At 24.0% G+C, this 22,853-nt stretch overlaps 3 protein-coding genes across 8 annotated transcripts in view; 2 read left to right on the top strand and 1 right to left on the bottom strand.

Moving 5' to 3' along the window:
* Positions 1-5,300, top strand: part of LOC122850019 (CCR4-NOT transcription complex subunit 6-like) — a 208,892-nt gene extending 203,592 nt beyond the window's left edge. For all 6 annotated transcript variants that reach the window (XM_044148970.1, XM_044148968.1, XM_044148969.1 and 3 more), the window contains 4 exons: positions 4,252-4,482; positions 4,565-4,742; positions 4,821-4,960; positions 5,042-5,300. In XM_044148970.1, the coding sequence (XP_044004905.1) occupies positions 4,252-4,482; positions 4,565-4,742; positions 4,821-4,960; positions 5,042-5,118 (626 nt within the window). In that variant the 3' untranslated portion in view covers positions 5,119-5,300. The remainder of the gene's footprint in view (positions 1-4,251; positions 4,483-4,564; positions 4,743-4,820; positions 4,961-5,041) is intronic.
* On the top strand, positions 2,919-4,137 carry LOC122850020 (protein YIPF5). The gene is made up of 2 exons (XM_044148974.1): positions 2,919-3,269; positions 3,411-4,137. The coding sequence occupies exons 1-2, from the start codon at positions 3,041-3,043 to the stop codon at positions 3,965-3,967; spliced, it is 786 nt and encodes a 261-aa protein (XP_044004909.1). The 5' UTR covers positions 2,919-3,040; the 3' UTR covers positions 3,968-4,137.
* Positions 5,301-8,212: 2,912 nt separating the features above from the next.
* On the bottom strand, positions 8,213-9,026 carry LOC122850015 (28S ribosomal protein S24, mitochondrial). Its single transcript, XM_044148966.1, has 3 exons — positions 8,976-9,026; positions 8,659-8,845; positions 8,213-8,576 (listed from the first exon to the last, which is right to left on the bottom strand). The coding sequence occupies exons 1-3, from the start codon at positions 8,994-8,996 to the stop codon at positions 8,287-8,289; spliced, it is 498 nt and encodes a 165-aa protein (XP_044004901.1). The 5' UTR covers positions 8,997-9,026; the 3' UTR covers positions 8,213-8,286.
* Between the last annotated feature and the right edge of the window lie 13,827 nt (positions 9,027-22,853).

The raw sequence follows: 22,853 nt of genomic DNA, 5'->3' as shown, positions 1-22,853 counted from the left end.
TCGTTATAAAGAAAATCCCAAAGAATAAATTACATTCTCGTAATATAAAAAAAAAAAAAAATCCATATGCATATAATCTGATAACTGATAATTTTTTTAATTAACTATTTGAAATTAAATAAAATAAAATAGCAGTAATGCACAAATTAATAAATAAAAAAAATATTATTCACAATATCGTCTCATATTTATTCTTGATATATATATGTAGATGTTGGATAATTTTGTAGTCATGGATGGTTATAACGAGAAATCCAAGATACGCATTTCTGTAATTCAAGTCAATTAACGCGTGATCGTAAATAATTTATGATACCACAAAGGGAAAGAAAAAAATATATATATATCTTACTATTTCATTGGCACGCAACCACCGCAACAAACCCTATATCAGAATTTGTTTTTTTACACTTTCATAAATGTATTTCAAACTGAATGTTTAATAAATTCACACTGCATACATATAATGCAAAAACATTTTGCCCGTTTGATAAATAGTTGTTGTGTTTATTTATATTCAAATAAATAAATATATATCATCGTATTATATAGTTACAAAATCGTAAGTGCCATTTCGTAATGTTTTTTCGTTTCCAAATGAAAAGAAAAATATAAATTTAATATTCGAAAAATAAATAGATTAACATGGCTTTTGGATTTTCTTATACACAATTAAATATTTAATTTTTTATTATTATTAAAATCCTATTATAAACGCGACAATAATTGAATTTTATTTTTTTATTTTATCGTGGATTATTTGTATAATTATTTGGCTTTTTTAAATCACAATTTTTGTGATATATTAGTGCAATGAATGAGTGACAATAAATTAAAAATATAAACATAATGATAAATAGAAGCAATTGGCATCTTGCACCTGTGTCATCTCAATTACCTGTCGTTTGATATATATTCAACTGTAAAGGTATACATTTGCATTTGCCATAGGGTTATCGTATACGAATCATTGGTAACGAAGAGACAAATCAAGTTGTTGAATTAATCAATAGGTCTCTAAGCGGCTTGGTCAAAGCTTACGTGTATCAGAGATGAGAGAATATATCTTCTCTTTAGTTTAATCCATCTCTACATCAGCATTATTCACAACAGTATTATTGTATCTATTGATTGTACATTATATGTCTATACTAATCACCATTGATTCATCAAAAATAAAAATAACGTAATGGATATTATATAATGAATATACACAACAAAAGCCATTATTAAAAACAACTATTAAATTTCAAAAAATTAATTAATATTTTATTTACTATTATTATTATTATAATATTGAAAATTATATTTTAATTTGAAAGCTTTTATCAAAGTGCATTGTTAATAATGCAAATGAAAAAAAAATATATAAACCTTTTACGTTGAGTATCGATAATTTTTAATGAGTAGTCAAATTATCTTAATTTTTTAATACATAACTTTTTATTTATTATAACAATCAATTAATATTTTAAAATTAAAAACAAATTTTTTATTATATTTTGACTATGTTGGCAAACGTTTTAATATTTGTTTTTTTATGATTAATCAACGAGGAGCATTGATTAACATTTTTTTTTTCAAGTATATTTTTATTTTCCGTAAGGATTAATTAAAGTTATAAAAAATTAGCTTTGACAGTTTGAGAGGTATTTAATTTAAAATTGATTGATACACTTATCAAAGTCTCTGTAACAAAAAAAGCACCTAGACGTCTTGAAGTGTATATTTTTATTTTTTTTTATTCTTAGCTTCAATCTACAATGACATATTGAATTATATAAAGAAAAAAAAAACAAGTAACAAGAAAAAGAAAATTATATATATGTAAAAAAAAAAAAAAAAAATGATGTTGGATACTTTACAAGAAACGACAGGGCCGTTCAGACGTTTTAACGATAAGAGCTTTCTTGCAAAGCCCACTTTTCTGTAATATTGATTTGCTCAGTAATTTACGAGTTTTGGACGAATGCGAGAGTTCAATTTCTTCGATGGTTTCTCTACAAAGTAGTTGTATATCTACGCCCATAATACAGCTGCAGAAAAACGAAAGTTTCAAAAATATAAAATAAAAAAAAAAGCAAGCATCTATTCTAATCTCCAGTGATTTATTAACATAATGGTCGACAAACTCCTTTTAACTTTCATATTGCAAATTCTATACGGCTGTTCAATTAATATTCCTTATACCAAGAAGTTTTATTATTCAAAAGGTGTGATTATAGAACAGATAGATAATACATTTTGTCTGGGTTTAACTTATTCAAATTATCATATAGCTCTCTATACCTTTGAATATTGAAATTTTTTTATTATTGTATTTATCCATTTTTATAATATGCTTGATTTAAAAAAAAAACTCAAACTTTGGTTATGCAAAAATTTTAAATAACCACAACTTATTTTAGTTGATATTATTATTATTTATAATCGTTTTTTAATAGCTTTTATTTAACATTTATATTGGTGACTTAATAAATTTACAAGTATAATAATGAGAGAGAAAATATAAATTATTAAATTAGTATTCATTAAAAAGCTACACTCAAAGCCGTTTGATGGATTTAAAAAAATTAAATTACTATCACTATGATATTACTTTGGCCGAAAAAAAAAAAAATTAAATTACTAACATATTGAAGAATAAAATTAGCATTTTGTTAATTGGATTTTATAATTAATTTAATTGAATAATTAACAAAAACAATTATCAAAAAAAATGTAAATAATAAATGAACAAAGGTAAAAGATAATTATAATTTTATTATTACATTTTTAAAAATAAAATTATATAAATAATTGTTTTTTTTTTTTTCATTTTGAAAACTATATCATGCTGCCACCTTACCGAAGCCTGTAGAAATTTAATACGAAAATTAAATAATATTATGATAACACAGTTTTCTGTGTTATCTCGTAATTTTTGTCGCGGTGTCAAACTGTCATATATTTTTAGCCAGACCATTTGTTGTTGTTTAAAAATAAAATATAAATAAATTATATAATTAATATATTTTGTTGATTTATAAATACAAAAATAATGTCTGGTTATACTGGACAAGATAATTATTGGTCACCACCACCACAACAAAATCAATTTAACAATGAACCAATTGGTTTTGGTCAACCTAACCAACAATTTGAATTTCATAATTATACCAATGATCAAAATAATGATTATTCAGGATATTCACAACAACCATATTTAGATCCAACACAAAATAGTTATGCTGGTAATATAACATATGCAGCAGCTGATTTTGAAAACGGTATGTGATGATTTATTATTTTTATCAATCAAAAGAAAAAAAAAAAAAAAACAAACAAGGCTAATTTTGTTGATGTTTTGCATGTCATCCAGTGAATAGTAAACATCACTTGAATAAAAAGAAATATAATTAATTTTTTAGTTCCTGAATTTGGAAGTGAAGAAGATGAACCACCATTATTGGAAGAACTTGGAATTGATCCAGACAGAATAATACAAAAAACATTGGCTGTATTAAATCCATTTCATCGTCGTGGACAAATTGATGATGCAAATTATCTTATGCAAGATACTGATTTAGCTGGTCCAGGTGTATTTTGTTTAGTTCTTGCTGGATTTTTATTATTATCTGGTTCAAAAGCACATTTTGGATATATATATGGACTTGCAATGACATCATGTTTTCTCATGTATTTACTACAGTCATTAATGAGTAGTACTGGAAATATAACAATTTTCTCAGTAGCATCAGTACTTGGTTATTGTTTATTGCCAGTTGTTGCACTTGCTGGACTTGGTATATTTACAACTCTCAAAGGACCAATTGGAATGATACTTGCTGCAATGGCTGTTTTATGGGCAACATTATCAGCATCAAGATTATTTTCAGCATTATCTGGAGAAGAAAAACAAAAAATTCTTATTGCTTATCCATGTTTTCTTCTTTATGGAGTCTTCACATTGATAGTTATTTTTTAGTTTTTCATTTATCGTTTTTTTTTTTTTTAATTAAAATATTAATAATTATATAATATTATTTAAATTTTTTCATTCACATATTTGTATCAATTATTTTTTGAAATGATGTACGTGATATATTACATATGCATATATTCAACTTGTAAATAAATGCAAAGAACATATTAAATATAAAGCTTTTTTTATTTTACCTCTTTACCAGTTAATGTTTTTTAAATTTAATATATATTATCAGCTTCCTATTTATTGTTTTTTAACTCCTGTTTTTAATTATTTATTTCAAGGTCTACCAAATGATCCAACTCAAATACAACAGCCAATTCTTGTTTGTACTGCTCACATTCATTGGGATCCAGAATTTTGTGATGTTAAATTGATACAAACAATGATGTTGAGTAATGAACTACGTTCGATTCTTGATCAAGCTGGTCAATCATTTAGACCTGGCCATAAACCAGATTCTTCCAATGTTCAACTTTTACTGTGTGGTGATTTCAACTCTTTACCAGACTCTGGTATGTTTAATATTCATTAAAAATTATTAAAAGACATTCTTATTTCATAAAATAAATTAATGTGTTATTTTTTTATTAACAGGTGTAATTGAATTTTTAACATCTGGACGTGTTGCATCGGACCATCGTGATTTTAAAGAGTTGACATATAAATCATGTCTTCAAAAAATATCTGGATGTGAAAAACCAAATGAATTTACACATTCATTTAAACTTGCATCAGCATACAGTGAAGATACCATGATGTATACAAATTACACGTAAGTATATTTATTATATTTACATAATGTAATTGTTTAATAATTGAAAAAATAATTTTATTTGTTTTTTTTTTACAGGTTTGATTTTAAGGGTATAATTGATTATATTTTCTATTCAAAACAAAGCATGGTACCACTTGGTCTTCTTGGTCCACTCAGCGCTGACTGGTTTAGAGAAAATAAAGTTGTTGGATGTCCACATCCTCATATACCATCTGGTAATTTATTAACTCAAGTTATTTTTTATTGAAAAATTAAGCTTTTATAATATTTTTCTAATTTGTTTATTTTTTTTTTAGACCACTTTCCTTTACTAGTCGAATTGGAAATGACACCAACGGGAGGAACCAGTAATGGTTTAATATCACGCAGGTAGCAACAGTTAATAAATAGAACCAAGTAAACAAAAAAAAAAAACAACAAAATAAATTAATAATAATGAAAATGCAAAGCGACGAAAAGGTAAAATAGAAAATAACGATTTACAAATTGACCGTATCCTAATTATTTGATAAATTAACTTTTATTCTGAGTCAAAAAACTCATCAAGTATTTACATTAAATAGAAAATGTTTAATTACTTATTATTACCGCACAGATGATGAAAATGAAACAAATGAAAATGAAAAAAAAAATTAAAATTAAAATACAATTCTATAGTAAGTAATGAAAATACTTTAAATGACCAGATGGAAGGAGCCATGTTGTAATGCGTTTAGCCCATGTATAGTGTATTGGATTTTTTATAATTTTTATTATCACAAAATAATATTTAAAAATATATATGTTCTTGCTAGCGCATAAATACCTATTTTCCTATTAAAAAAAAAAAGAACAAAAAAATAAAAAACAAGAAGAAAATGCAAAAAAAAAAGAGAAAAATAATTCCGATTAAACCTCTGTGATATTGACATTAACAATTGAAAAAAAAAAAAAACAATTTCACTTGTGTATTTGAAAAAAAAAAAGAGAGTTAAAAACGAACAAATAGTATTTATTAGAAACGAAAAAAAAGAATATATATATCTGGCTTCTTCCTGAATGACATTACAACAATCTCAAAGCCAATTTTTTCAATAAAAAAAAGAAATGCTGCCATCCACTGAAAAATTGTATTTTTAAAAAAAAGAAAAAAAGTAATAACAAATTCAACAGAATAAACGAAAAGAATAAATAAATAATAATTAAAATAAATACGCTATACTGGGCTGTGCGAAGTGTTTGGAGTTGACTTAACAATTTCAATGCAAGTACAAAACTGTTCTTATTGGCCACGTATATTGATAATGATAATAATGAATAAGATAATTGAATGATATTGTAGCAAGTATAATTGTGAGCATGGTATTGTAATGTAATTATGACATTTACGTATTCGTATAATTTTAAATTTTTTTTTTTTATTTTTACTATGTGTAAAAGTATTTTTTTTAATTTACATCATCTTAAAGACAAAAAATAATATTTTTTAATTATTCTACTTGTTTATTCAGTTGGAAATTTAAAAATAATATTAATAATTTTTTTTGACTGATTCATGCAAATAACATTTATTTAAAATTGTTATTTGCTAGATAATGTATTTTATATTAATTTAAAACAAATTTTAGTATTTTTGTTTTTTTTAAATCAAAAGTTATCAACTTTATTTGATTACTTTTTTTTTTTTTGGAATTTAATAAAAATTTGAAATTGTAAATAATGATAATTTTTAAAAAATAGATAATTGTGAAATAATAACAACTGAATAAAAAAGATAGTTTTTTTTAATTGTAATATTTTTTTTTTCTTTCAATTAATGAACATTCTGTAATTGTAGATTGATTTGTTAAGATTAATTTCACTGCACAGTGACTCAATGTAAATGGATAGGGTAAAATATTGTAATGAATTATAAAACGTAATTTATGTCTGGCCTAATTTAAATGAAAAAATAAAATGCATCATGGATTATCAAGTATTCTATTTGATGATAATTGATTTATCAATATAATAAAAAATAATAATAATAATTAACAACAATTGCATTATTTGCAAATATTAAAATGTTAAAATCAACCGAGCTTATTGAATAATAATTAAATTGCATTCCTTTTTATTTTTTTTAATCGAAAAAAATAAAAAAACAAACATTTTCGTAAATTTAAATCTGACAAACCAAAATCATTGGCTCAATGAATGATGATCAATTATTATCAGTGTAATACTCACTTGCATATAATTTAGTGTCTAATTAATTTTCGTTGAATTTATTCTTTGATGAAAAAAAAAAAAAATTGTAATTACAATAATGAAATTAATAAATGAATGAATTTAAAAAACAAAATAAAACGAAAATAATTATAATTAGATAACTAAATGAAATTAAATATAGGTATTAATTGTCAAAAATAAATTTTGTCTAGTTTAATTATTTTTTTTTTTGCGTTCGTTTTTAAATTAGATTTAAAAAAATAAATTTAGCACAACTTGTGATTGAATTGTTTTCAATTCTTCGATTATCAATTTAAAAAAAAAAAATATTAAAAAAATGTTTAAAATGATTAGATTAATTATCTCTGATTTATTCATTGTATACATTTAATTAGTATTTTTATTTTATTTTTTAAATCCTGAATCTAAAGTCAATAAAAATCAATGTATTATTTAGCTCGCATTAACAAATTAAAGACAAAAGAAAAAAAAAAAAGAAAAATAGTTATTTGACTCTCTTATCGACGAATACGTAGTAATTACTGGACCAAAAATTGGAAAATATTTCCCATCATTAAATATCATTTTTAAAAATTACGTAAATGAAAAATAATTGTTTTTCATCGTCAAGAATTATTTGCTATTATTCTTGAAATAATAAATGTAATTAGATGTAAGACATAGTTCGTCTGTTATTATTATTTTTTTTTTTTTTCATTTAAATTAAAATCAGCATTTAGTATATGCATTAACTTAATTTTCATAACAATTATCGTACCGGAAAAATAATTATAAAATAAAAGTGATTTCAATAGTAGTCTGATATTTTTTATATTATCATATTTATCTAGTTTTTTTTTTCTTTATTTACAAGCAGATTTTTACATCTTAAATATAATTAATTTGAAGAATTGTTAATAACTCAAATAATTTCAAACTATTGCTCGTATTTTTTTTAAATTAAAAAAGTACAAATCATGTATCAATCTAATGACAAATTTTGTTTTTTAATGTATCTATTCGTAAAGAAAAAAAAATGAAAAAAAAAAAAAAATCAACTTTGACTGTTTTAATTCGTCTGAAAACTAATTGTACCTAAAATGTCCTTCAGTATCTAGATAAAAAATTATAAATCTGTCTGTAAACTAATTTGGAAAAGAAAAAAAATAAATGCAATATTTGTGTGTGGGCTTGGTTTCTATCATGATCAAGTTGTAGCAATTAATGAAATAATAGAAAATACATGGAAAATAAAAAAAAAATGAAATAAATAAATATCAAGTGATAATATTTTATTTATTATTACTTCAAAAGTTTATTCATTAAATAATAACAATTTCTATTTTTTTAATTAGATATATTTGAAAATAACATCTTCAGGATTCGAGACTGATTGTAATTCTAATTTGACTGGACTTTGCAGCCAATAACTCAAAAATTCTTGTGTATAACCAATTAAAAAGTAGAGTTTTCTTGCTGCGAGATTTTGTTTGATTATTCCAACAATTCTTATGATATTGTGATGTCTTTTAATACACAATTCACTGAGAAAAATATTGTGCCAAGTACCAGACATAAAACGACGAATAAATTCATCTTCAACAGCTATTTCTGATGATCTTGGACCACCCTCAACATTAGCTGTGAAATATAATTTTATGTAAAGAATAATAATTTGTAATTTAAAATTAAATTGTTGAAAAAATTCTATAAATTAACTTACAAGTGTTCCAGGCATTCCATGATTTTCTGTGGGCCAACTGATGTGGTTTATTTGCCATTTCATAAGTCAAGGGTCTTGTACGTTTTAATGTTGGCCTGTACCGACCAGATCGACACTTGTCAAGTGATGCAGTTGCATGAAATGATCTTTGCCAGCAAGGTAATTGTAATTGTATATTTTGTATTGCCTAAAATTTAATTGTTATTGTTTATTTAATTATAGAAAAATTTATTCATGACCTGTCATGATTGAATAATAGAACATTATTATTTTGGAGTATTGTTTGTTGGATATCCATTAACCCTTTATTCACTTACCTTTTTCAATATCAAAGCCATGCTTGTTATAATTAATTATTACTTTTAGTGTCAATTATTTTTTTGTTTGATTGTTTATATTTTAATAATAATACAATTATTTTTTCAGAGTGGTGTACAAAATTTATAAAACCATAGTTTTTTTTTAAGGTTAGAAAAACTGCAAAAAACTGAAAGGAATTTACAAAATTTTTCATTAAAGATGGCAATAAGACAAAGTTCTAATGTTTTTGTTTATTTTTCTACTAAAGCAAATTTTGATATTGCATGATAGAGCACCAATGTAAGGTAATTTATTATTTAATAATTATATTTATTTAATGACTCATTTTAATTTTTATTATTTAAATAATTTTTGTTTTTCACCAAAAAAGAAAAATGCAGGAAAATGTAAGCAGTGTCTCCAGGCAGTAGGAATTTACGTACTATGTATTAATAAATTTTACCGACAGACATAATTAATTAAAAATATATAATTATTATTCATATTTTTATTAAATAATAATAGATCAATAATTAATAACTATTTGTAATTTAAATTCAATATTTTTTTTTTAGCAAAAAATAATCTATCTGAAATGAAATATTTCTCAAACCCTTGAAAACTTTTTTACTCCATTTGAGAAGAAAAAAAAAAAAAAAAAAAAACAAGAGCAGCATTCAAAAAAAAAAAAATAAATAAATAAACAAATGCAAGATGCATTCGTGGGTGATCAAGTTGGGGTTGTCTATCTAACTTTGAGTGGCTTTGAGGGAGAGAGATATTGAAACGCGGCCGATAAGGTCGTTCGAAACTTACCGAAATTGACCGAACTAAAACGATTCAACACGAAGGGCATGGGGGAGAGAGAGTCAGAGAGAGTGCAATAGTTAAACCATGGTATTTCATTGGCTGTGCGAGAGAGGGGAAAAATGACGCGACTGAATCGTGCTTGACCAGCAACAGCAAGGCAACCAGTTCGTTGATCGTTGTCGTTTGGAGTGACAATGATTCTTGTTAAAAATATAGCTGTAGTTTGATATATATTCACAATGAACAGCTGATTTCAACAACAAACAAAATTCAATAAACTGTGATAAAGTTTAGTATTAAAATATTTTAACTAGTTAAATTTAATTGACTATAGTATAAAAAAACAATAAATCAATTGTGTTATTATGATGTGTTGATATTGTGACCAGTGTATAATTTCACTTTCATTATTATTTGTTTATTTTCGTGTGCAGTTTTTTATTTTTCGTCATTTTTTTCAAGTGTTTTCTTTTGTTCATATGAACAATAATGTTGTGCTAGTTTGTTGGCGAATTATTGCCAACAATTTATCATTTAATAAATAGATGATAAATGTGTTTCCATCATGCCAGCGAGAAAATACAGAAGGGATACTAGTGAAGTGAGCTGTTGTCTCAAATATGTGATCTTTGGATTTAACGTATTTTTCTGGGTAAATATATAATTTTTTTATAATTAATAGCATGAAATAATATTCTAAAATATATTAATCATTTATAAGCTTATTTTTTATGTTTTTTTTTTATATATTATTTTTTTCTTTATGAATATTTTCAAACAATAATTTGCCACTAGCTTTTTTAATAATAATTATCAATAAACAAAATTTAAAAAATAAAATAGGTCATGATAACGTTCAACTTCCGCCAAAAATTCAAATTAAATCTCGTGTTTACATGGCTCCATTTTAACATTGCTCCAAACAGTTAAAAAAAAAAAATCATAATAATAAATATTTAAAAAATATCAAACTCATTTCCTCATTTATTTTTTTAAATAATATATTCATTTGTAAATAAATTCTTTTGTGTTGAGTTGGTATAAAATATGAATATTTATGATATGCAATTCTTATAGGTTGAAAAAAAAAAAAAAAACATGCGGCAATTTAAAAACATACTGTACCAAAATTAAAAAACATCTAACAAAAAATTGATGAAAAAAAAATAACATGCTCAAAATAATATTTCAGTCGATATCGCAACAGTCATTATTTGCTATTGTTAAATTTTTTTATTATTTTTTTTCATCTGGTAGTTCCCCTTTAATTTTTCCTTTCTTAAATTGTTGCTTTATCGTTTTTCCAACTGACCACAATGTCAAACCGGAAAAAGCTATAATTTTTTAAATCTTTATTATTATTATTTTTCTCACTGTTATTTTTTGTGTAACATGAATTTTCTAAATATATATTTCGAACAGCCTTATTTCCGTTTTATACTAACACATGTGCACTTAATTCATATGTAAAACTACTTCAATAGATGCGTTTGTTTTTTTTTTTAATCTTCATTTTTCAGCTGATAAATCGTGTCTCTTTTATATTTTATTATCGTCCAAAGGCGTTTGTTGGAATCTCATTATAAAAGTTGCTACGTGGCAAAACCGGTTTTCATCCCTGTATAAGTAAATTTATATAAATTTTTTCATTTTGATCATAGCAACTTCAATCGGCAGTTGAAAACTTAAATTTTATATACAACTATTGGCAGCTTATTTATTCTAATAATTTTTAAAACTTAAAAATTATAAATAAAATATAGTTTGTTCGATTATTACGATATCTGTTATTCTGTTCCGGCACGTTGACTTCAAAGACCTTCGATAATATATTACTTTCTTTTATTATTATTATTATTATTATTATTTTATTATCATCGCCTACACACTGTACCATTTACATTTAAAATTTCAATGACTCTTTTCTTTTCTTCATTGAATGTATGAATCATAATCTTTAATAAGAGTCAGTAAATATTTCGTAAACATTTTTTTATTTATTTATTTGTACTCTTTCATTTTGTAATTGTTTTTTTTATTTTATCTTACGTTCTTGACCACTATGAATTTTTAAATTATTATTATCATATTTTTTTTTTTTTTTTATAGTCAAAGTAAATGCTACTTCGCGTGTTGTTTAATGTTTTTGTATTTTATTTTTTATATTTTTTGCTCTTGACAGAAGCTACAAAAGAGTGAAGTTGAATTATTTCTTCTCAAGTCTTATACTCTTATTATTATTTCTTATATAGTTCTTGGAAGAATGTCGATAATAATTCTTTCAAAATTTAACAATAATTCAATGACATGTTACCTATATAATTTATTATTATTCTTGACTTTTTTTTAAATTTTATTTTTACTCCATTTATCAAGATGTGTATTGGTCAAAATCGAATTCTTTTGTTTCATTGAGATTGGCTCAGCATTGCTAAATTTTTCTGGTACTTTTTTCATTTATTTCTGCAATATATGATGGTATATATTTGTCACACGAGAGGTGAAGAATAGTAAAGTAAAAGGTTTTTCCAAAAAAAAAAATCAAATAAAAAGTTTCATGAGAATAACGTCAGTATTTTTTTTTTTTTTTGTATCGTACGATTCACGTTCGATTCACAGAGACTTTTTGCAGATCCAATCTCATGAAAAACCACTTGAGTGAAAGAATAATACAATCAAACGTGCCTTTTTGCAATTTATTTAATTTATAGTTTTTTGCACTTTTTCATTTTTATATTTTGTCACTTTGTTCTTTTCTCTCTCCTCGAGAGAGATATGATATTGTACATCAGATATATATTTTTTTTTTCTGGCTATCTTCCATGATGACATGAAAAATATAAAAATAAAAAGGATAAATTTTTCAAAATAATAATACATAAAATATATCTCATCAACTTTTAAAATTAATAATGCTATCATGATTAATGATTTTTTTTTTTTAAATAACATTTATTATGAACCATAATTTATGATGAAAAAAAAAAAAACAATGATAAAATGAAGTTGTAAGTTGTGTGTGTCATTTGAAGAACATTGTTGATTAAAAAATATCTATGGCATCATTATATAATGAGACTATTAAATTTTTATTGGCAATATTATATTTCATGGTGAATTAAATTTTTTTTAAACGTGATAGAAATTTTTTCTTGTGATTTAAAATATCCCAAATTTAAGATTTAAAAAATGACATTAATGGTTTAAATAAATTTTATAAATTTTATATTATACAGTTATAAAAAAAAAAAAAAATGATTACAAGTTTAAAAAAATTTTTTTCTTCAACTATTCTTCATTCAGTAAGTTTTTAAATCGGTATTTTATTTTCGTACACATAAATTTGCTTTTTTTTAAAAAAAAAACATACTCTTCATTTAATTTATCTGTTTAATTTTTTTAAATCTTTTTAACTTTGTTGATTTTAAAATTAAAAATATATGTATATTTTTAAGCAATTGCATAGTTAACAAGAAGATACATTTATTGACAATTTTTAAAACATATTAAATCATATCAAAGCCTCGTATCACACTGCAAAGTTTGATAACATCAGATCCTCAAAAGTGACAATGAATGCCATGATAGAATGAATACAGACTCCTATTCAAATATCGCTCATTCAACCTGTAACATTGTATCTTCATACAAACTTATCCAATATATGTATCCTCTTTTGAGTATATCAAAAAGCATTGAATACTTGATGTTTCCAAACAATATATATTAGTAATTCTACTAGTCAGTAGTCTCTCTCATCATTTAGCCAAAGTTTCAATCTTACATAATTGAAACAATACATTTTTTTTCTTCATTTGAATACAAACTTTTTTACACATACATAAGTTTATAAATTTGAATTTCACAAAAAAATAAAATGAAATAATTAAGTCATTAAAAATTGCAATCATAATTAAACAATTTATTAAAAATTTAATTTTTTTTTTCACCTAGTAACAGATTATTATTATTTCATTAGACCTCTACACCAATAATAATTATTTAAATATTTTAAATACCAATTTAGCTGTTAATTAATTTAAATTAAATTTAAATAGATTGAAATTTTTTTATTTTTATTTATTTTTATACAAGCGTATTTATATACTGATAAGCTCATATATTTTTTTGAATTTTGTTTATCAGTGATAGCACACAAATCAATACCTATTATATATAAATTTTATAAATACCGACTTTAAAATATATATAAACGTAAATGAATATTATACAGAACAGAAAAATAATAATAATTTTGTGGAGATAAAATTTTCGTCGGTTTAAGTAAACAAATTAACATGCATAAAATTTTAAAATCATTGTTTTTATTTACAGTTATATTCATGAGTAATTGAAACATATGTAGGCGTGTTAGATTGTCACATGACCTCATGTCAAATCTAACGACCCGCTTTCTAAACATGATGCAATTTTGGCAAACACTAATTTACTTTTACATTATTTTTATTTTGCATAATAAACATTTTTTTTTTTTTTTTATTTTTTATTATTTCATTAACTGTAAATTATTTAAAAACTTTATAATTAAAATCTTTCTATAAAGTTTATAATTTTATTTTTTTTATTATGGAATTGACAAAAGTTTGTTGAATTTTTTTTTATAAATTTTATTAGTCGATAACAATATTGAAATACAATATTGACAGTCTTATCAATCTATTTTTTTTTTAATCTAAGTTTCTTGTAATTTTATTTCTTACAAAATTTAATAAAGAATGATTTTTTTCTTTTTGTTAAATCTGAAATTTGATTGGTCTTTAATTCGAGTAGAATAAAATATTGAATCATCGTCAAATTTTTTTCCTTTTAAGGATCTGTTGATATTCAATAAATTGCACCACTTTATCCCTTCCAATTTTTTTTTACTATTTTATTAAAGTTAGAAACACACTTGTGCAAACTCCAAATCGATTGTTCTTATTTCCACAAACTTATAGTCTTTTATTTTTATCTTGTTTGTCGATTAGTTAACGGAATATTATTTTTTTAATCAAAAATAAAATATTAAACTAATTTTCTATATGAGATTTAAATTATTATTATATTTATCATTAGCAAATTTGATAACAGACTAAAAGAGCATGAAAAAAATTGAAGGTGACTTGTCGTCATTTTTTTTTTTCTCTGCAAACTTTTTTAAAACACTTGTAGAACGTCTTGATCTAGTCAGTCTCTCTTTGTTGAATTATCCCATCGATGAATTTTTTTTTATTTAACTTAGTTCTCGAGTTAGTTATTTCTTCTTCCACTTGAAATAATTGTAATACCACTCGCTTGTTCATCCAAAGCAAGACAAATTAATAATAAATTCACCGAAAACTTTCTGATTCATTTATATTATTATTTTTATTTCTTTGTGACTCATGGACAGTGACAAATAAAAAAAAAAAAAAAGAAAGACACGATTTATAAACGTAACAAAGTCAAAATACCGTTCGTAATGAAAAAAAAAATATATTGAGAAGAGGAATGAGGGCTCAGGGTCCATAGAATGTCTGTTCGTTTTGGAGAAAAAAATAAATAAAAAAAAAAAAGTAGTCTAGTGGGCGAACTAGACTTGAAAACCAATCGTCCATTGATTTCAATGGAATGAAAAAATATTCATCCTACGGAAATTATGTATGTATATATTGAACCGATGCAATCGTTCAACGAAATTGAAAAAATAATATATAAAAAAAGTTTTAATAACTATTTTACTTTTTTAAATACAATTTTATTCCTCAATTTATTGATCAATAATATTGAGACGTTTAAGTACACACAAAATTATTTTAAATAATATTTATAATTTAATTGTATCGTTTTGTTGAAAATATATTGATATAAAATAGGTCGTTCGGTTTTCTAACTATACATTAAATAACAACAGCATAGAATAATAATAAAATAAATAATGAACGTTAATAAAATTTAATTTTAAACTCTCAGTAATAATTTTTTAAAAATATAAAAGAATTATTAGAACGAATAAATGGTTAAATAATAAAACAGTTAAATTATATATTTGAAAAATAAAAAAAAAACAACAACTTTCTATAAATGCCAATTTGAAAAAAGAAACAAAAAATGATTACTTTTTTTCTTATTTTACTGCTACATTTGATAGGAGTATAAAATAAAAAAATTCCCAGGTGTATAGTCTAGTTTGAGAAGGAAAATTTTATATGAAAAAAAAAAAAAAAAGGACGAACTTTAGTTCGTCGACCCTTTTACAAGTCCATGCGAAAGTCCATGAGTCATATAACCGATTGAGTATGCACGTGTTGTAAACTATCTACTGCCCACCGGAAAGTGTCGTGATGCACGTTATTTAATGCCCCCTCGATGTGCGTTAGTTTTTCCCTTGCCCTCATCGTCTGATGCCTGCCAACAACTCACGGTTATATTTTACTATATGGGTGTGAATCAGTGTGAACAAAAACTCTCTTCATATTTAAAATAAAAAAATTTCAATTCATCCGGGATTTAACCAACGCATATCCTCCTACACGAGATTATATTTCCCTTCGAAACAATTTAATAAATTTTGAGATTTATCATGAGTTTTACCATCATAATAAAAATCATTGCATTTAAAAAAATTCAACAGAATAAATTATATTGTTTTGAAATTGTTAGTTAATCTTTGAGAATGTCTGAAAAACAAAATATATTTAAAAACAAATCAACTGTTTTATAGAGACTCAAACTTGTCTAATTAGTAACTGCTGCTTTTGTAAAACCGCCAGTGGCTTTAGTGAAATTTAACCTTTGATACAAGGTAAGATCAAAAAAAATAAAAAATTCATGCACGAAACGGCCCTCAAGTGGTTTAGACAGAAAGTCAAGTTTCGACATCATTTTAATTTTTTTTCGTTCTCTCTATTGTAACATAAATCATTTCTCCCAAAATTCTTTTTATCTTCAACGGATATACATAAAAAAAAATTACAATCCATTGTGTTGATTATTCATTTGAATAAAATTATAACATTAATTTTATTTTGAAATTAAATAATGATTTAATTTTAAGAAATACGTTTCGACTTTTGTGTTGAAAAATCGTGATTTTTTTTTGTTCTGTAAATATATGTGTATTCTTCGTCTTGATACTTTGTTGTCTCCAGGGAGCACAATGACTCGTCCGCAAAATCGCTATCCTTTATCATGGTCCTCATTCACTCTCAACATTACTCTTCATCTTCTCAAAATGTCCGCCAGGAGTTTCGAGATATAACTCGTTGCTGTCTTTATCACAGCACCGTAAATATCTGCAATTTATTTACCAAGCTTTTTGATTAATAAATAAATTTACAAACAAAAGTTGAAAAATATACTTCTAATAAATTAGTTCTTGTTTCATAAATTGTATAGAATATTTTTTATCTCTAGTAATTTTTTCGATTTGCCCTGGGTTTTTCTCAAAATTTGGTAGCTTCGACATAAGCCATGTTTTTTTTGTTAAAATAATATTTCCAAGTACCGATCTCTTGACCCTGATTTGAATGCCAGATTAGATGCTATAGTCATTTTATTATCATCGTTAAGTATATATATACACAAGGCAATCAAGTTAATGAATCAAAAATTATTAAACTTCCGAGAGTCTTGGCCTTCAAGTACTTGGGTCAAGTTTCCTTCTTTGGAGATAATATGCTGGACCACAAACAGTATTGTCGTTTCTATGATGACATCACTCGACTTGTGTGCCAAAGACTCGACGAGGATACCACATCAAAACTTTTAAAATATAATACAAAGAAAAATATAAAAAGAATTTTTTTTTTTTTGACTTGAATTGAATTTTTGAATTTTTTTATATTTATAAAAAAAAATTCAATCTTTGAACCTGCCCACTTTGTCTTTTGAGAAATATTGGGGAAAAATCAACCTGAAAAAAAATATATTTACGTGTTTGTAAAGTTTATTTGAAAAAGCATTTTTTTTTTTTACCTTCAAAGCCAAAGGTAATCGTCAAGTTTCATTTGTTTTTTTTTTCTTTTTTTTTATTGGTATATTCTTTTCATCTTTTACAGGTTGTATGAATTTTTTTCCTTACATTTTCTTCAAAGAAAAACAATGGCAATAAGATTCGGACTTTTTCTTTGTCTTTTTCTTTTATTAAACTGTTTATATTTTATTTTTATGGATAAAAATAAAAACAATTATTTTATATTCTTAATTTATTTGTCAAGTTTCAAATAATACTGGAGAAAAAAAAAATTTATAAGTTATAAGTGAGTTGAAAAAATATATCTTTGAATTTATCTTGCACAAGCCGCTACTACGCAAACTAAACGTTGCGATCAATAAAAGGTTGGGGATTCTCTTTCCCTTAACCTAAATGCGTTCAAGCATTACAAAAATGATATTCATTCTGACTACAGTACGCAAGTACAAGCATTGTAAACATATACCTTTTATTTTTTTATCTATTTTCGAGACACAAAGAAACTACTGACTGTAAAAAAATCATCATAATCTACAGCATAAAAAAAAAAAATATACTGAAAAAATTGAATAACATAGTATATATTTAAATAACTTGTTTGATTTTTTATTCAAAACATATGATAGCTAAAGTATTAATAAGTCAAAAAAAAAAAAAAACGAAAAATCTAAATGAAAATTGAATTACCGGTCTATAAAATTTCAGTATTATTTGAAAAATATTTTTTTTTTATTTTCTACAATTTAATTTACTCTCCTAATAATTATTTAAAATTATTATTTTCTATTTTAATTATTCATGTTATAGTTTAGACTTTATCCCAGACTTCAATGCTCGACATTTATCATAATTAAATTGCAACTGAAATTCTAAATGTGCACAACATAAAGATCATAATAAAATAAAAAAATACTTAATAATAATAATTCTCGTAATGAATTTTTTAATTTGTTTTTTTTTGTCATTTTAAAAATAATATATTAAATTGCTATTTGCTTGTTTTATTTTGATCATTTATTTGAATATAATTTTTTGAAATATGCACGTTTTGAATATCAAATCGTTTGACTGACAATTATTTGAAATAGTTAGCTATATAAATATCTGTTCTACATATCTACAGATGCATTTGTATGATATCTAGCTGTTGAAGGGCGTCAAGCATAACGCCAACAATTATGTTTTGTATTTATATACATGCATTATTCAGTTTTGGCTTTCAACTCACCAACGAGGTTAAAAAACAAATATAAAAAATAAAAAAAAACACCTCTTTTGTTAGGAGAAAAAAATATATATTTAACTAAAATAAATCTATATATGTATAGCTATGTAGGCTACGAGAACATTGACATTTTTTTATTTTTGGTCATGCCGTCTAGCTAACAATATAAAAGTAGAAATACTGAAATATACTAGGTCCAACATTCATCGTCAAATAAAAATAAAACTTTCAATTCATGAATAAACCGGATACTTTTCTCCAAATAATTTGTTACGTAGATATTTTTTTCTATTTTTAATTTCCTTTTGTTTTTTTTTTTTTTTTTTTTTTTTTTTATTTCGACATTTCACTAGTTCGTTATGTCAAAGTCGACATTTCCATCCACTTTATTCTGAAACAGTATTTTTTTATTTCACTCGTGGTTACTGTGCAATTAAATTTTTTTTTTTTTTTTTTTAAATTGTACAAATCTATTTTTCTATATAATCGATAATATTGATTGTTCAATTTAACCTAAATAATTTATATAAATTTTTGAATATTATATTTTATATTTAAATATGGAATTAATCATTGTCGAGATGATGTCAGATTTAAAATAAAAAAAATTATTGATACTGCGAGTTTGCGTGTCGCGTCACGCCATGCAGGATGTTGAAGTAAAAAGACCTTGACAGGAGACACTGACCCATGGCTTCGTAATGCAGCATGTTGTGGTTGTAGAGAATTACATGAATCTACTTTCTTGCTTGCACTCACATTCATCCTGTTTCACTTTGTGTAGTGTACTTGATGGGAATTGACTGTACAAAAGAATAAAAAACATTCATGATAAACCCAAAATTAATTACCCTGTAACATCAAAACTATTTAACTTCAAAGTAATTAGATAATTACTATTAATATTGCGTAAATATTATTTTTAAAAATAAGTAATATAAGCTAATGACTTTTAATAATCTCAATAAAGTTTACATTATATAAGCATCAAAATTGACACGTAGATAAATTTTATGAAAAAGTATTTCTATTCAGTAAATATCTATATAGAAATTTTACTTTGAAAATATATAACTATAAAGTCATAAGGCTCTATGTAACTGTATCAGCATTAAAATCAGTAAGAAAGTATACTCTTACTTTCAATTTATAAGTGAATTTACAAGATTTATATTTACTCTATTTATTTTAAATCCTGTTTATATATATATATTTTAAATCGACCTCGTAACTATTTGTTTTTAACACGATACAAAATCACCTTTCAACCACATGTTAGCTAATACCTTATACTAATATATTTTTATTTTTTATTATTTTCCAGGTGAGTGATCAAATTCTATTTTTCAGTTAAGTATCTCATTACAATTCGCAGATTTCATTACACACAAGAAAGTGAGTTTATAAATTTTTTTTTATTTATTCTATTTGTTCTTTTTTTTTTTATTTCATTGATTTATCAGGTGTGCACACCTGTATACGTATCAATAAATTTAATTTTATATCTATGTCTAAATTAGTGTTCGGAGAAAAAAATCAATAAAATCCCATTTTTATTGAATTAATTAGTATTTAGTTTGAAGATGAAAATAGTCTGATTGACACTTGCGGTGGTATATTAATTTTCCAACAAACTGTTACAATTCAATACGATTAAATTTATTTTTATTTTTGGCATCAACTTGACAGCTGGTAAATGACACATTGAAATGATTAAATTATTGACAAATTTAATAGTTATGGATTTTTATAAATAACTTATACCTGTTTATAAATTTATTGCATCACATTGTAACGAGACATTTTCACAAAATAATCAAACAACAATTTGAGCTTAATCTTTATCACTTGGAATATTATTTTGTCATATTGAAAGATTTACTTTGTTTCTTTGTTCCATTGTCTCTTTGTTCGTTAATTTAATCATTTGATAATACAAAATTATTTCAGTTAGAGACACACTTTAGTATACAACCTTGAATAAATTAATAAATTTTTTTTCTTTTCATTCAAATAAATCATTACAAATTTTATTTATTTTCTAAAGCACTATTAATATTTTTATTATTTTTTTAAAACTTTAAAACAATTTGTTTTCATGTTCAGATTTTTTTTTTTCAAATATTAAAAGTTTGATAATTTTTTATCTATACGACACTTGCAGCTGTAAAAACTTGATTCAACAAATTTATATTTTATTAATTTAACGACTATAAATTAATTGAATCTTTTGATAATATATATAAACTTGGAGCGTTAAAAATATATATGGAGCATTTTATGTTTTAAAATGTAATATAATATTTTTGTGACTTTATATATGTATAAGTTTTTAATAGGTGAAGCATATTTGAATATTCTTCATAAATAATTTTAAAAGCTTCATGAGAAATCGTTTCGGGTTTACCACAGTCTTATATATAGTTATGATAGTAGGTGATATATATTCTGCATAATATTACAAAAAGTAATGTCATACTTTGAGTAACTCAATGTGACATAATTATCCGTAAAATTTATTTTTCAAAATTTAAACAAAAGACAAAAAATTTATACTGTCATATATTTGCAGCTTTTTCAACCATATAATATTAAATTTTTTTTATAAATTTAAATTTATATTATTATAATTATTTTATGGAATTATTTTGGTATTCATAGAACAGTGGTTAGTTGTTGTGGTACCTATGGAATTGAGAAGTGAAGCCCTTGGGGTGCAAACCTCGAAGGATTCTATACTCTCAAGATTTCTTAAACTTATATACCTGAAAGGCTATAAAAATCAATTCACGTAGAACGTTAAAAAAAAAATCTTAGAAATCAGTTTTATTTATTTGATTGCTGCAGGCAATTATTTAATTTTTTTTTTATTTTTATTTTTATCTTTATGCAAAATACAATAGAAGCTATAAGTTTGAAGGTTTTTTTTTTTTTTCATTTTAATTAAATTCAGTAATAACGGTTTCTACTCGTCTAAGCAGTTTCCAACGCGTTATGTTTTGTTCTTGATATATATGACAAGTGCAAAATGAATATTCAACTGTAACTTTCCACTTGTGGCCCAGACATGCTGTGTCAGTTTATCAGTCTCCCAATGGACTCATTTTAGTCCATGTCATGTAGCTAAGAAGTAGGTGTTTATAGCTGAAAGATATACATATAAATGTATCATACAGTTACAGTAAAAAATATAAGATGTCGTAAGTTTATGAGATATTGTCTCGAATAAACTTTCTCTAAATATAATTATGATGATGCAGCATGATGATGGTCCATTTCCCAAGAAAATCTGCAAGAACTTAATAGTATATATTTCTATTTTTTTTGAGTAATTAATTTAATAACCTTGTGGTTTTAAATAAAAACTTAAAAATTCATATACCACATTTCAAAACATGCATATATATATATTTAATGATTTTAAAATTAAATAGAAGAAATAAATATTATTCCCTCGGGGGCTTTGGATAGGCGTGGGAAAGTTTAGTTTGTTTCTCGCATTTTGCTGAGGTTTCACTCTAGGCTCATTGACCACGCAGAACAATAACCTTCATCGATCAATTTTACTAATTTCCCAGAGGCATTAAGCTCTGACTTACTGTCTTAAACTTGACCCTTCATATCGATTCAAAAAAATTTATCATCTATTGTTATTAAAATATAAAAATAGTTTGTTTTGATCAGTCAATTTATTTTTTTTTTTTTAATAATGTTTTATGTTGTAAAATAGATATTTTTATTTTTCACGAATCTAGTTTAAAGTTCAAACTTTCAACTATTCTATTGATGGTGATTCTAAAGAGGCCATTTCAAATGAGATATATATATAATGGTATATAGAAAACTTTAAAGTAGCGTCGTAACCTAGAAAAAAAAAAAAAAGTAAAAGAAAGAATAAATACACAT

This window comes from Aphidius gifuensis, linkage group LG2 (genome assembly GCF_014905175.1).
Source record: "Aphidius gifuensis isolate YNYX2018 linkage group LG2, ASM1490517v1, whole genome shotgun sequence".
Classification (NCBI taxonomy): domain Eukaryota; kingdom Metazoa; phylum Arthropoda; class Insecta; order Hymenoptera; family Braconidae; genus Aphidius; species Aphidius gifuensis.
The sequence above is the reverse complement of the archived record's forward strand: the minus strand, read 5'-3'. Positions and strand labels throughout refer to the sequence as shown.

What these genes read in the sequence shown, in the direction of transcription:
- LOC122850020 (XM_044148974.1), top strand. Translation starts at nt 3,041, where the DNA reads ATGTCTGGTTATACTGGACAAGATAATTATTGGTCACCACCACCACAA. An exon ending in AGCAGCTGATTTTGAAAACG is followed by an intron (nt 3,270 to 3,410) that starts GTATGTGATGAT and finishes TTAATTTTTTAG; the next exon opens with TTCCTGAATTTGGAAGTGAA.
- LOC122850015 (XM_044148966.1), bottom strand. Translation starts at nt 8,996, where the DNA reads ATGGCTTTGATATTGAAAAAG. An exon ending in TGGCTTTGATATTGAAAAAG is followed by an intron (nt 8,846 to 8,975) that starts GTAAGTGAATAA and finishes ATTAAATTTTAG; the next exon opens with GCAATACAAAATATACAATT. An exon ending in ATGGAATGCCTGGAACACTT is followed by an intron (nt 8,577 to 8,658) that starts GTAAGTTAATTT and finishes TATATTTCACAG; the next exon opens with CTAATGTTGAGGGTGGTCCA.